Genomic DNA, 13,563 nt, shown 5'->3' on the forward strand with positions numbered 1-13,563 from the left:
AACTCCATTGACAGACAGTCTCAAATTCTCCTCTGGGCTGCACTTTTGCAACCCCATCAATTTTCAGAGGTAAACTTGAGAACCTTAGAATAACTGTGTGTCTCATTTATGCTAAGGCAAACACCTGACCTCCAGTAAACGCTAGTGACTATGAGTGAGATTTGGTGCCACTATTTTAAGTAACAAACCTGTGTCCAGTTTGAGTCAGATAACTGCAAAGTTATCCAAACCTGCACTGTCACAATGTCTTTCCAAGTTACACATCCACCCCAGAACTGCACGAAATGGGGAGAAGGGGAGATAGAAATAAGGACAGAGAAAGAGACAGAGGAACAGAACAGTTATCCAAAATGGGATTCCTGTGTTGGGAAGTTGTTAGAAGGTGACATTAAAGGATGAATATTCCAACATCATATTGGCAAAGCACAACACGTTAGACCAACCAAAAAAAAAGATGCTGTGCAATATAAAGGCAAGCAACCCATAAAAGTTAAATGATAAAATGGATTTCGTGATTATTCAATCATTTATCAAGACAGACATAAGCACGGGCAGAGAGCCTGCAATCTTATGGCATCCCACAGCTGATCTCAGTCCTACCTGGTCTGTGCAGGTGATGCTGCTGGAAAGTGTGATGGAGGGACCCCTGACAGAGCAGCATTGCACAGGCACTTATCCACAAATACAGGACCCAGGACATTGCAGAGACCACTGCCATTCTCTAAACAAAATATTAGACAGACGTTATTATCCATTGCCTTACAGCATAGTCAGCTTCCATTACAACAGTATTCTTTTTTTTCTTTTTTTACTCTTTTTGCTAAGTGTCTTTTGTCTCTTGGTTATTATTCCCCCCTGCGGGATGCAATTGTCATACAACAAAGGTCATGTCCAAAAAGGACAGTTGAGGTAACAAGATGTCAACACAGGAGCCTGGATAACTTTAATAATTCAGTGGTAAAAATGAAACTGTAATGATCTGAGGACTGAAAAAAACAATGTAAATAGAAGGCTGGAAAATATTCCCACACTGGTCCATAGCTGAATTTACAAGGGAGTTAAAAAATAAAATAAAAAAAAAAAAAAATCACACAGCCAGCTAAAAAACCCATGATGTCCAGACAGTATTAAAACTATGTTAAACACATTACAGATAGGCATACAACATCCTCAGATATCTGAGATGCATTTCAAAAATACTCCATCCCCAAGGCTGGAAGGCTAATACTGACCCAGAAGGTAACAGTTTATTGTTTTTTACTTTTGCGAGCATTAATTTTTAATCATGATGCTGTCTGCTAAACAAAGTAATTGTTTCTCAGAATTATGTTCTAATCCCCAGATGAAATCAGCTTCCTTTTGTTCGACCTGTGCATATAAAGGGACAGGAGTGTGGCCAGACTTAATTTCAGACGTATTCTATAGAAGATTTGATCTTTTCACAAAGCAGATTGTGTCAAAATTTTAAAAAGATTCCTATTGCAAAGGGAAAGAGCAATTTCTTTGTCTCCCTGTGCTGGCATACGTGGCCATCCAATGTAGACAACTGTGATTTTTCATACTTGTATTCACTATTGTACTAACTGGCTAAATTTCCCTCTGACTTTTTAACTTCAACAGCGCTTTCTCAATGCCTGCAAGGATTGGGAGGTTTGCAAGGCTCAGCTACGCTACACATCGTCCAGTTCCCTTAACAACACCTTCTGCTGCATTTCATATTGCCAAATTAATCAAACTTCAGGCACTCTCCTTATTCAGCCAATGACATGATGCTGTTTTCTATCTAATAATCCAATCAGCTGAGCATCATTTTCACAGAGCAAGAAAGACTTTGAAAGATTAAATCTCTCACATAGAAAAATCATGTCTTCACACAAAAATTAAAACCCCCAAAAGTCTGTATGTGATATATCAGGGGGATTTCTGCTGTAGGAAAATTAACGATATTAAAATAGTGAAATAGAGTGGTAATAAAATATATGCATATCAAATATTTTTTTTGCCCCGACTTTAAAGAAGCACACAGTCTTTGGGAAGCTTTTTAAATCTCATTGGTTGAAAAGAACCACATAAATTGACAAGTATAATTAATAGAAAATACCAAAACATTATTTTGGTCAGCGTGAGGCTCTTCCTTTCTCTGTACTGAGTGTTTGATGCACTGCTTAGCATATAATTAATTTCATTTCCGACTGTTTACTTCGCAGCATACAGTGTACTTTTTCTCCACTCTTTTTAGACCTATTTATCTTGCAAAATAGATTCAATCCCCTCAGATCAGGGAGCTCCCAGTAGGCTTCCCGTGTCTCCAGGAATTAATGCCTTCTTGTCATATTTGGTGCTCCCATGCTTTTTATACAAAAAGGTAAGAGGGAAAGGTGACTCTCACACAGGGATATTTCAGATATTCAGGTTATTTAAACTGAACTTTAAAAATCCTAGCCAAACAGCGAAACCAAGCCAAACTTCTACAGCCTGCTAAATGCTCCTGTGTCTTTCCTCCGGCACCATATTCTTAGCCACATGGGCAGCAGACTGACTTAACCCACCCAGGCTTTATTATTAGCTCCTTGCCTTTTTTTTTTTTTTTTATAAAATCCTTTCTCAAACTTACACTATTTCAAACTACCTTTGCTCAAAACCCAGCATTTCTTACAAATATTTCTTCATGCACTTGTTTGTCAGCAAACTGTTGTCACATACACACTTTTACACACAGATCATCTTATCATTAGTAAAGAAACACGGCACTGAGTATTCCTCCAGTTATTATCTGATGAGTTCCAGATCTGGTTTCTGAATCTTAAATCCTAAAGAAGCTCCTTACCTGAGTAATCCAACCAAGAGCAGAGCACTCTATTAGTGTTCATTGGAAAGATCTAATACTTTTTTAAATCCATCTGTATCACAATAAGGGATTTTTAATGGCTTCCCAATAATCTTCTTTATCAGGATTAAAAGAAAAAAAAAAATCTTTTTCGTTACAAATCCTGTTCCCAGAGTAAAGAAGACATCTGAGCTCTCAGACTCTGCCGTCAGAAAAGTGGCCAAGGTTTGAGGGGTGGAAACCTTCTCATTTTCACCTTTAAATCATCTCCTAGCATCACCTTCTGCTTGATGAGACCTTTGAAGTGATCTTGAGATAATTTGCAGCTTCCAGGATACTTAAGGATGAGGAGTAGTTTATGTTTAATGACAGAGCAGCCTCACTCCAGCGCGGGCAGTGCAGAGTAAGGCAGCTGTACGTACACTGCTATACGATGCTGTAAGTACCGTAGCCTATTTCAATACATCCCTGCTCGGGAAAGTATCACATGCCTTAAAGCGACACAGCCCTTGGTTGCAAGCCCCAGCCAGGCACTCCGCTAGTCACCGGGGCTTAGCAACTGGAGCTGCATTTAAATACTGGCACTCAGACTTTGCACAGAGCAGAAGAGCAGCTGGTTTCGTCTGCGAGGAGCAGGTATGAATGGGCAGAGGAGGGTGGAAGAGCGCTGGTGGAAAGGCAAAGCCGTTGGAGAGGCGAAGGACTAAATACCCAATGAGCAATCTGGGAGATGCGTTAATTCTGCCGGCAGAGGCTTTATTCCCCAGGCGTTGTTCTTGCACTTATTCACAAGAAGCAAGTGAGACTTAAGGGAGTCTCTTCCATTTCACAGGAGAGCAGCACACGCTTGTGAACGGGGAGGGGTGGTGCAGGGAAAGTGTAACAAAAAACACAGGACAGACAGGGGAGGGCAGGAGACTCCTACACTCCCATGGGCTTTCCAACGTCTTGCCACAACTCTGAGTGAAATCTTTCTTTCCAACTCCATTTCCGATGCATCTCGGCAGACAATGGGGAAAGAGCTCTGATTTATTCCCCCTAAATGCTAAAGCTCAGATACACCAAGTTATTTATTACAGTTACTTATTTATTGTCCACATCTTAAGTGGCCATTTACAGGAATGGAGTGGTTTCCTCTCCCTCTTGTACCATATGTAATTATTTTTTAAAGAGCCATTGTATAGACTTAATACATACCATTCACTTAGCATTACAGCTCTCACTTCTGCCTAACAAAGAAAGAAGGCTTAAAGACAAAACAGAAACTTCCATTTTAGGAAGAGCCCAGGGTGCGTGCTGTAACACAATGTGGTTTGGGTTTTTTTTTTTTCCCTTGATAATCTGTGGTAGAAGAGTGTACTACCTTCACTGCTTACCAGCTCCAGGCACCAAACACTAGTAAACAAAACCAGTTATAAGTACCCCTACTCTCAAGCACCTCCTTCTCAGCACCCAAGGACATATATCTCAGGGGAGACTCTCACCAAGAGGTGCGATGAGCTTACTTCACAGGCCACACGCTCCTTTGGAGCCACTGTATTATATTGGGTAATACACAGTAAGAGATTGGCCCTACAGACCGACAGGAACATTACGCTGGTCTCTGCCACAGCGCTCAGAGCAGCTCTTTATTACAGCCTTGAAACAATAAAGCAATCGGGGGGTGACAGAGTGACACAGGAGAGCACTGGCGAGTGGACCCTCCCCACACCACAGGCCACCACTGCAGCGTGGCTCCCATCAGGTCCCCGAGCAGTGCTGGGGGGAAGAGGGTGGCTCAGGAAAAGCCTTGTGGTGACCAGAGGTGCTTTCAAGAGGTCAACATTTTTTTTTTTTCAGGTGCTTTGTATGAAAACACATGGCACAAGTATGGTTGGGGATATAATGTTCTGTTTAATAAAGGGGTTTTGTTTTCCCCAAGAATTTCATTAGACCCTGGAAGAAGGCCAAGATCTGGGGCAGTTGCTGCTACTTTCTGGCCTCAGAATGGTCTAGAAGTGTCCAAGAAAGCTGATGAGAGGCAACCAAGGCACACCAAGTACCATGAAGTACTGATGAGCAAGGAAGCAGGACCTGGGACCAGGTGCAGCCCACAGCAGGAGATGGTGGATGGAGGACCACTGCGGTTTGCTGCCAAAGCCACAGGGAGGCTCAAGACCTTCCCTCTTTCCATGGGAATACAGGGAGCTTTCTGCAGCACCTGAAGGGGCAGGTGATGGGAATTTATTTTAAAATAACACCGGTTTAACAAGATATGTTCCCTCTGGGACTCATGGGGAAACTACGAGGGAAAAGGTATGGAGTGGAGAGGTGTGAAGAAAGAGGCGGCAGAGGGGCCTTAAGAAGCAAATAAAATCTTGTAGGAAACTGAAAGGCCTTGTGGACAGCAGGAGGAATCAGACAAATTGTGACCACACACCTTGGCAGAGTAGGCAGACAGATTTATGCAAGATACAGATTTATGTAAGGTACAGCAGAACTGTCACTCTGCCAAGCACTGCTAACTCCCAGCTCCATGAGGCTAATGCCACCGTAACCCCTGACAGATGCTGCTATTGCTCAGGACAAGCTCTGCAGAAACATGGGACATGTTGCTTCTGCAGAGTAGGGGGGAGATCAGAGGGACAGAAGAGAATATTAAACAGGCTGTGCTTGCAGTCTCTTCCCTGCCCTGGCTCCCAGCACCAGACAGGAACAGAGGAGTCCTTGGCAAATCTTGCAGAAGCATCCTCACACCTGCTTTGATGTCTTTGCTGCCAATTTTAACTTTCAGTGGACCAACAAGACATGAAACAGCTCTTCTTATCCTGCTTTGAGCTAGGCACAGTGTCATCTTCACCTGATGCTTTGGGGCTTTACTTTAGCCTCCTCACTTCAGGAGTCACTGGCTTTGACAGGAAGGGGATGATGCTTTACATGTGCCTGTGGGCCCGTGTGTTGAATGTGGGGCTACTAACACTGACACATTGGAAAGAGAAAATAGGAAGGAAAATAAGACGCTAGTGAACAGTCTGCACATTTCAAAATCCTTTCTCATGAAAAGGGAAGGCTGAAAGGGTAGTTTGTCTCTAGAAAGACGGGAGAGGGGACAAAAGGTTGTGTCAACCATCCTGCACAATGGCAGCTCCCGCCAGTGCTGGGGCAGGATGGATCCAGGCCCTGCAGAGGGGCAGAACAGCCTTTGGGTTACGTGGTCTATGCCTGGCTGCTGGGAGGTGAAGTGTCAAAAGGAGGTCCTTCCGCCTCCACTCTGATACCTGATGGCAAACAGAAGAAAGGACAGAGACCAGGACCTGAGCTATCCCAGTCAGAGAGCATGGAAAACTGCCTATCCACAGCTCTGACTGAAAGACTCCCTGGGGCTGCTGGCAGGGTTGCCAAAAGCAGACCATTACACCGGCCTGATATTTTCAAGGTGAAGGTAGGTTGCAAGGGGTCAGCAGGCATCAAACCGTCTTTGAGACAGGCTGCCTCACACACACGAGGACTGTATTCACAAGGAGAATAGCCTTTTCCTCCTGGTTCCACCATTCATCTAGAGATGCCACGTGAATGACAAAAATAGGCAAATAAAAATAAATGCTTTTCACTGCCTGAACCTCTATTTATCACAATTTTCTGTGCACACAGAAAAGGAGAGCATATGCAACTCAGACTCATGCAGACAGCAGATTGGTACTTGCACCCAAATATGGGTCTCTGGCCTCTACTTTCTGCATGCTGCCTCCTCTGCCCCTCTCTCCTCCTCCCCCACACACGCCTTTTCCCCATGTAGAGATTTAACACTACAAATCCCAGACGTGTATTTTACAGGGTCTGAAGAAGGCTCACCACCTTTGAAATGCAAAGCTCATTAGTTCTAGTGCTCCCGGGACAATGAAGCTTTGCTTTTCACGATTGTGTTCTCCATCCCTCCCAGCTGCTTCCACCCACCTTACAAAGCTCTTTCCTATAGACCCAAACTCAGTCTTGGCTGCTGCCTGGGCAACAGGCAGTGCACGTTGCAGCTCCTCAGTACCTACATGTTCCTACCCCAGGTGAGCCAAGTGTAGTCTAACAGCAAATTTTAGCTTACCTCCACTGAAAGCCAAATTACTGACTCTCTTGTCTTATGTCCACAACACTTATGGAAGCTTTTGTTAAAATCTAACAGAGCAGAAGTTTTGCTTGGCCCCCTAGCCTCCCCACACAGTTTGTCTCCCATTGAAAACCAGCCCACATGGAAAACCAGCAGCTGAGCATGTGAAGATTGATCTGCCTACATCTGATAGCCTGAACAGCAACCACAAAGCCTGGAGTAAAACCAGCCAAGCAGCAATCCTCCTCCAGGGCCCTAAGCCTCCTTGTGTGTTTCTAGCTCTTGGTTTCTTGCCCCAGTAGAACAGGGAGTACAAACACTAAAGCAGGATTCTTTTGGTACAGGGAGAGCACAAGACCTATGGGCTTTCTAGAAATCAGCTGTGGACACAGCTTTGCCCAGACAAATGTTTATATGCCACGTTCAATGCATACGAGTGTAGCCATGTTCAACACTTACATGCACATCCACTGTGCTCAGCCAGATGCTCACAGTGGTGCTCTGCCTCCTTTCTGGCACTTTCAATATATTCCCAGGAAAACCTTCCCTGCCCTGAGACTTCCCTTTCTCAGTCCCCACCACTTTTCCTCCTCTCTTGAAGGAGGTCTGGTCCAACTTCAGTGACTGAACTGAACCTATTTCCTTTCCTTCCTATGTCTCCTACAATAGCGTTAAATCCTTTAGTCTATTTTGTCAGGCTTTCTTCTCCTTTAGCTTTTCCAGCGGCAAAAGATGATGCACTGATTTTCCTAGAGGCAACCATGCTGACCATGAAAAGCTCAGCTAGAAAGCTACACAATTTTTCATGAAGGAAAAATGTCAAAGAAAGTTTTGGTGATTTGCCTGGCTGCAACCACAGCCTCAGCTGGCCAAACACAAAGACTAGACACACCAAAAGCCTGAAGAAGCAGAGCTGAACAACAACGTGTGCACGGAAACCATTTCCCATGGAAGCCCAGGAGCTGGTTCAGTTATGTCCCACCTCAAGTACAGGGTTCAGGGAAATTTGCTCTGTTTCCAGCACGGGTGCAGGTATGTAGGTATAGAGGACCAGCCGAGGACACAGCAACACCAGGGAACAGCGCAACACACTCAATGGAGAAGCTCCACTTGCTGCGCTTGGCACCCAGAAACCTGGTGGCTCCTTCCCACCCTCTTGTCTCATGCCACATCGCTGCAATACCTCCCTCCTTACTACCTCAGCCACATGAGCCTTGCTTGGCAGAAGCAGCGATTTTGTCAGCCGTCCCCCACGCCCAAATGTACAGGGAAGATCCAAGCAGCAAGATGGCATAGCCAAAGCCATTAGGAAAAAAAAAAACCACACAAAAACAAACCAACCGCAAGAGCACCATAAGCAGCTTGTGCTGGAAAACAATGAAGAATTAAATAACAATTCTGAATATTGACAAAAGCAGGGAGAAGTGAGAGCAGAGCACAAAAGGAAAGATTTTTCATGGTTATTTTTCCCAGCCTACCTTAAAGGTGCTGCTATTCCTTGTTAAAGGGATGTCTAGTCTTCACAATTACTGTGTTTGGGAGGCAATGATTCTGCTTCTTACAGTTTTTCCATGCCTAAGAGAGGAGAGAAAGAAAAAAAAAAAAAAGAACACATCTATATTTGTCAAGGAAGTTTATATCAAAGTTTGTGTCCTAGTTATTTTTAAAGTATGTAGGACAACGCACAAAAAAATTTCAACCCTTATCTGTAACTTGCCATTAGCCAAGATCAGTACTTGCTAAGGATTAACAAGATGAATTATCTGTGCAGTACATTATCATCATGCAATAAAATTTGTATAGCACTCAATATATTCTAAATATAACCATAAAAACATGACTGGGCTCTGGATATCATGGCAGGTAAACATAACTTTCATATAATGGAGACAAGTTGTTTATTTAGTTTCAGTTCACAGATACCAAAAAGCAAAGAAATCTAAGTTAAAATAGCCCTAGAGTGATGCTGGTCATGGTGTTCTTGTCAAGTAGTGATACTGTTATCCTTTATCAGCTATACATTAGCTGGAGAGATCATCCTGATCTGAAAATTCAGAGTCTCCTCTTCTCATTGATTCTCAACTTCTGCATAGCACAAACTCAAGGGCCTTCAGCCCAGACGTTCTTATATTAGCCTAGTTGAACCCATTACCTGAAATACTATTGAAATATTCCTAGTTTCAGAATGAACTATTACTATTGTCAGTCTGTAGTTGCCATTCCAGATCAGCTAAAATCACATTACATGCAAGACCCATCTACAGCAGACAAATCATGGGCCAGAGTGCACGAACTGAAAGTTAGTATATCTATAGTCAGAGAGGACACTTGGTATTTGATATATCAGTTTCAGTGTGCCAAATATCAGTCCTCAAGCACAGGTTTAGTGTTTACTTTTGCTGCTGAAAAGTCCATTTTTACAGGAAGGTAAAGTGCTTTCAATATTCACAACATAAATAAAACAAATCCAACAGAAGCAAAGCAATTGAAACACTCTGGGAAGCAAATTCACTACGGTGAGTTCAGACATGGTCACTGGGTTGTCTTCACTCCCTCTAGGCTTGCTATGTTCCTACCTTTCAGTTAAACTTAACAAACAATAGGTCTTCATTATCCCCAGGTAGCAAAAAAAAAGGAGGCTTCAACAGCAGCTAAAGTAAGCCTCTTCTGTCAAAGTTCACATATTTCAGACATCAATATAGAAATGGGGCTATCTAGGAAACAAATTTCTCTCTATAGCATTGCAGCAAGTCACCCCCAGCTTGATACCCCATCTCCTTCCCAGCTGCACTGTGGCAGGCTCTCCCCAGCCCAGCCAGCCTCCCACCTTCTCCTGGCATAGGGAAACTGGTAGGAAAAGCAGCCAGGAGCCACAGCAAAAAGGTTACCACATAGACCAAAGCTCAAAAATACATCAAGCCTCTCCTGGCCACCTCCAACCCCTCCTATCACTGCAAGGAGAAAGAGCTTCCCCAACACACCATAAAAGCCCAAAGCACAAACCACAAACACAACCAGGAACCCACTCCACCAGCCCCAAAAGCCTAGTTCCCAAGCACCAACCTTAAAAAAAAACCAGGTCTAAGCTCACAGGCAGGCTTAGCTCTTGTTTCTGTTTCCTCCTAACTCAAAAACTTCTTCCCATAAATTTTTGGCTACTTCCAGAGCAAACCCCACCACACTCTTCTCACCTCCCTCCACAGATTGGGAACTTTTATAAGCTCAAACCACCTGAGCCTTTAAAGGGTCTACAACCTAGCACAGGGATGAGCTGGTTTGAAGGCTCAAAAAACTATCAGGTGCAAAGGATTTTTTGGTTAGAGTAAATCCCAGTGACAAGGCAGAAACAGGCTGATTTGGGAAATATGCCAGGATGGTTGCGCTGTGTGGTAGGAAACACCGCATGGAGCTCTGCTATGAGCTTAATGCCTCTCCTGGCTGTGAAATGCCTCCAGGCACCCAGGTATGCCTGGGTGCTCCAGTACACACCAAATGCACATCCTGGCACAACCCAGCACCTGTGCTCAGAAACATCTCATTTTGGAAAGAGAACTTTGGCTGGCACCTCTGCAAAAGGAAAATGCAAGGAGCCAATTCAGCTCCGCAGTGTTGCACTTCTGGTCTTTATAACTCCAGGTGCTACCCTGAAAATAGCACTTTAAAGTCTACTAACTCTGCATCGGCCCCAGCTGCAGAGGAAATCTCAGCTCTTATATTACACTAGGGGATTGACCAAATAGCTTATTTGCAAACCCGTCTATTTGCTTCCACTTTATCACAAAGAAAGCCAGTGGTGGAAAAAACATTTACAAATTGAGAGGTTTCTTTGTTACTTGCCCCCTGCAGTGTGAACTCTTATAATGGATTCACTATATGACCTTAAATTATACTTCAGTTTATTACTTCTAAAATGCCCTCGGTTCTGCAGGGGCACAGTGTAGCTTCCACACACCTATTTTAGCATGCTTGGAGATCCTCCGATTAGAGGTGCTACACAAGGAAATTTGGTTATGGATTAAATACACTAGTGTGCAATACTATAGCCTAGAATTTGTAGGAAAATCCTTGAAAAGATAAAGCAGGCAGACAGGGACAATTTCTGGCTTCAGTTATGTTCATGAAAAAAAAACCAACCAATGAAAAAAATTGGGAAGCAACACAAAAGACACCCTTAAAGAGGTGGAAACGAGAGATTGGGGAAAGTTCTCCCACTGGAACAAAAAAAGCAAGAATCAGCGGGAATATGTGATATACAGCAGCCAATACTTCCCTGATGCCATCACGTTAACAAACACAATACCTTGAGAATTAATTCCTTGTCACAGCTATGGGCTTTGTCATTATTTAAGAAAAACACTCTAAGAACTCTCTTCCACACCACATCTACTTGTTTGCAGGGCTGGGCAGAGAGCTGCAGCCAGAGCCCCGCGTGCTGTACTAGTGCTGGAAATGGTTAGTTTCTGAGTAAGGAATTAGTGCATGAAATGAGCATGGAAAAAAATCATATACTGCTCTGCCTTTGCTTCAAAACAGGTTGGTTGATTGACAGCAAACCCTATATAATAATTCCTTCCAGGCAGATGGCAAGATCACGATTTGCTCTTCAGTTGCAATTTTCTGCTGCCTCTCACAAGCAACCTAGCTACATGATCCACCAATAAGAAGGGTCTGGGCTGTTTTATATGTGTTTTACAATGCTCACATCAAAACACATGGATTAATATTGTGACTAGTTCTCGTATTCCATTTTGTAAAAATTTGCCTTGAATTTGCCTCCAACATCTCATAGCTGGTCGTATGTAGATAATAGCTTCAGAAATCCACACAAAAGCAACTTGTAAATTCCTGCACCACCCCTGACAGACAATACTCTTTTGAACGTTTGCGTAGGTGTTGAAAATCTTGCCATACATCTTGAGCTCTCTCAGCACATATTGTTTTTAGGCTGCCATCTGCTAATGCACAATTCCACCCTAAGAGAGATGCAGGAGTGCTCCAATCTCCTGTCTGTCTGCTCTGTTTTCAGTTTTATTCTTTTATTTCTTCCAATTCCCAAGACTCAGATTCTGTCATTCTTAACCTTGACTGTAGTTACAAAGTTCAAGAGACCCATTCACACCACTGCCAATTTTCAGTGATAAAGAACATTTATTGAACGCGTATCCAGTCACTTGCTTTAAGGAACCAAAGCAACACTTCGCGCAGTGGTGTCCCTGGAAGCAGATTCATTTGTCTCCATGTCATCTGGTATGCACGCAGAGAGGTGCTGAGCCGATCAGGAACTTTTGAAGCACTCATTTCCAGCGTATGTATAATAAAAGCATGTGTATTAAGTTTGTGGGAAGGGAAGAAGACAACTCCCAAAGAAATAACGTGGGTAACATCTTGAACAAAGCAAGCCATGCACATCACAGTGCAGAATGTCGGGATTTAATTATCATAGTAAATAAGGAATGATGAACATTATACTTGACTGATTTTGTTCTTCACTGAAATTGTCAGCAGTACTCTCTTTCTTACTGCTGATTTTGCTTCACTACCAAGCACATTAGCAAAATTTAGAAGATGATATTTAATTCTATTTTTTTTGTTAGAAAACAAATTTATGAGGGATAATTTAGGTTAAGTTTGCTATGCGGGATCCATCACTAAAATATATTGGAAGCTACAAATTTAACTCTAGGAAACTGAGGAGTATGTTATCACGTCAGCTGAAATTTATCTGCTTTGATCCTTTTTTTATATTCCTCCTCTCCCACACATCCCTTTTACTACTCCACCTTCTTCTCAGGTTTTCAAAGATTTTGTTGTCATTTGCTTCCAAATAAAATACTAGATTCTTTTGGCATTGTAGGCTCTGTACATCAAATTGTTGTTCATGTCACACCCTGACTTCTGTGCACCAAGCAGAGAAGTCAGAATAAGTGAGCATACACAATGGCACAGAAATCCTTCCCATATTGTTTGCAAAGCATGAAAGTGAATAAAAGAGGACCAAGAAAAGAAAATAGAGATTGGAAAATGAAAATGTAAAGGGGTGTATGTTTAAAGGAGGCACAACTAGCAGTTTTGCTTTTTTTCCCAGCTTGTACAGCAATCCTCTCTCTCATTCCCTAAATTGTACAAAAATGGTTTGGTAGACTTAAGTTATATGTTTTCCTTGATTTCAGTAATCAAGGTAAGCCAGAACTATCTTTTCCATTGAAAAAAGATTTCTTTTTACATCTAAGCAACAGTACTAGTTTTTGTTTCTTCTATCTATGCTTCAGCAAAAGATTGCAACTGCCTTTTTACAAGCTTTTAGTTGCTAGAGATATAAACTCTCTCTTCAAAGTATGACAGATGAATTCTCATGCAATGAAATATGATACCTTTCAGAGAGCCTGAAAGCAACTAATAGATTTTCAGGAAAATGCTAAAAATTGGCTTAATGTTGCACAAACGCAACCTGGAACGAAATTCTACCACAAGCAGAAAGCTAGGCCCTACTTATGATATCAAATCATTCTTCTGACAGTTTGCATGGGTCTTTAATGGACATGGGGTCATTTGCTGACCTTCTGAATCTCACCTGATACAGTCATCCTAGCTAAATTTTAAATATGAATCATTTTCCAGGCAGCAAAATATCCAGTTGGCTCCTCCTTCCGTTTCCCCA

General features: G+C 42.7%; 1 protein-coding gene across 1 annotated transcript in view; it reads right to left on the reverse strand.

Annotated features, from left to right (window-relative positions):
- The window catches only part of TAFA1 (TAFA chemokine like family member 1), a 243,861-nt gene extending 233,812 nt beyond the window's left edge, over nucleotides 1-10,049 (reverse strand). Inside the window, exons 1-3 of the mRNA XM_050904781.1 lie at nucleotides 9,969-10,049; nucleotides 8,384-8,480; nucleotides 601-721 (exon numbers count right to left, since the gene is read on the reverse strand). Coding sequence (XP_050760738.1) covers nucleotides 601-718 — 118 coding nt within the window. The 5' untranslated portion in view covers nucleotides 719-721; nucleotides 8,384-8,480; nucleotides 9,969-10,049. The remainder of the gene's footprint in view (nucleotides 1-600; nucleotides 722-8,383; nucleotides 8,481-9,968) is intronic.
- Between the last annotated feature and the right edge of the window lie 3,514 nt (nucleotides 10,050-13,563).

This window comes from Gymnogyps californianus, chromosome 13 (assembly GCF_018139145.2).
Source record: "Gymnogyps californianus isolate 813 chromosome 13, ASM1813914v2, whole genome shotgun sequence".
Taxonomy (NCBI): domain Eukaryota; kingdom Metazoa; phylum Chordata; class Aves; order Accipitriformes; family Cathartidae; genus Gymnogyps; species Gymnogyps californianus.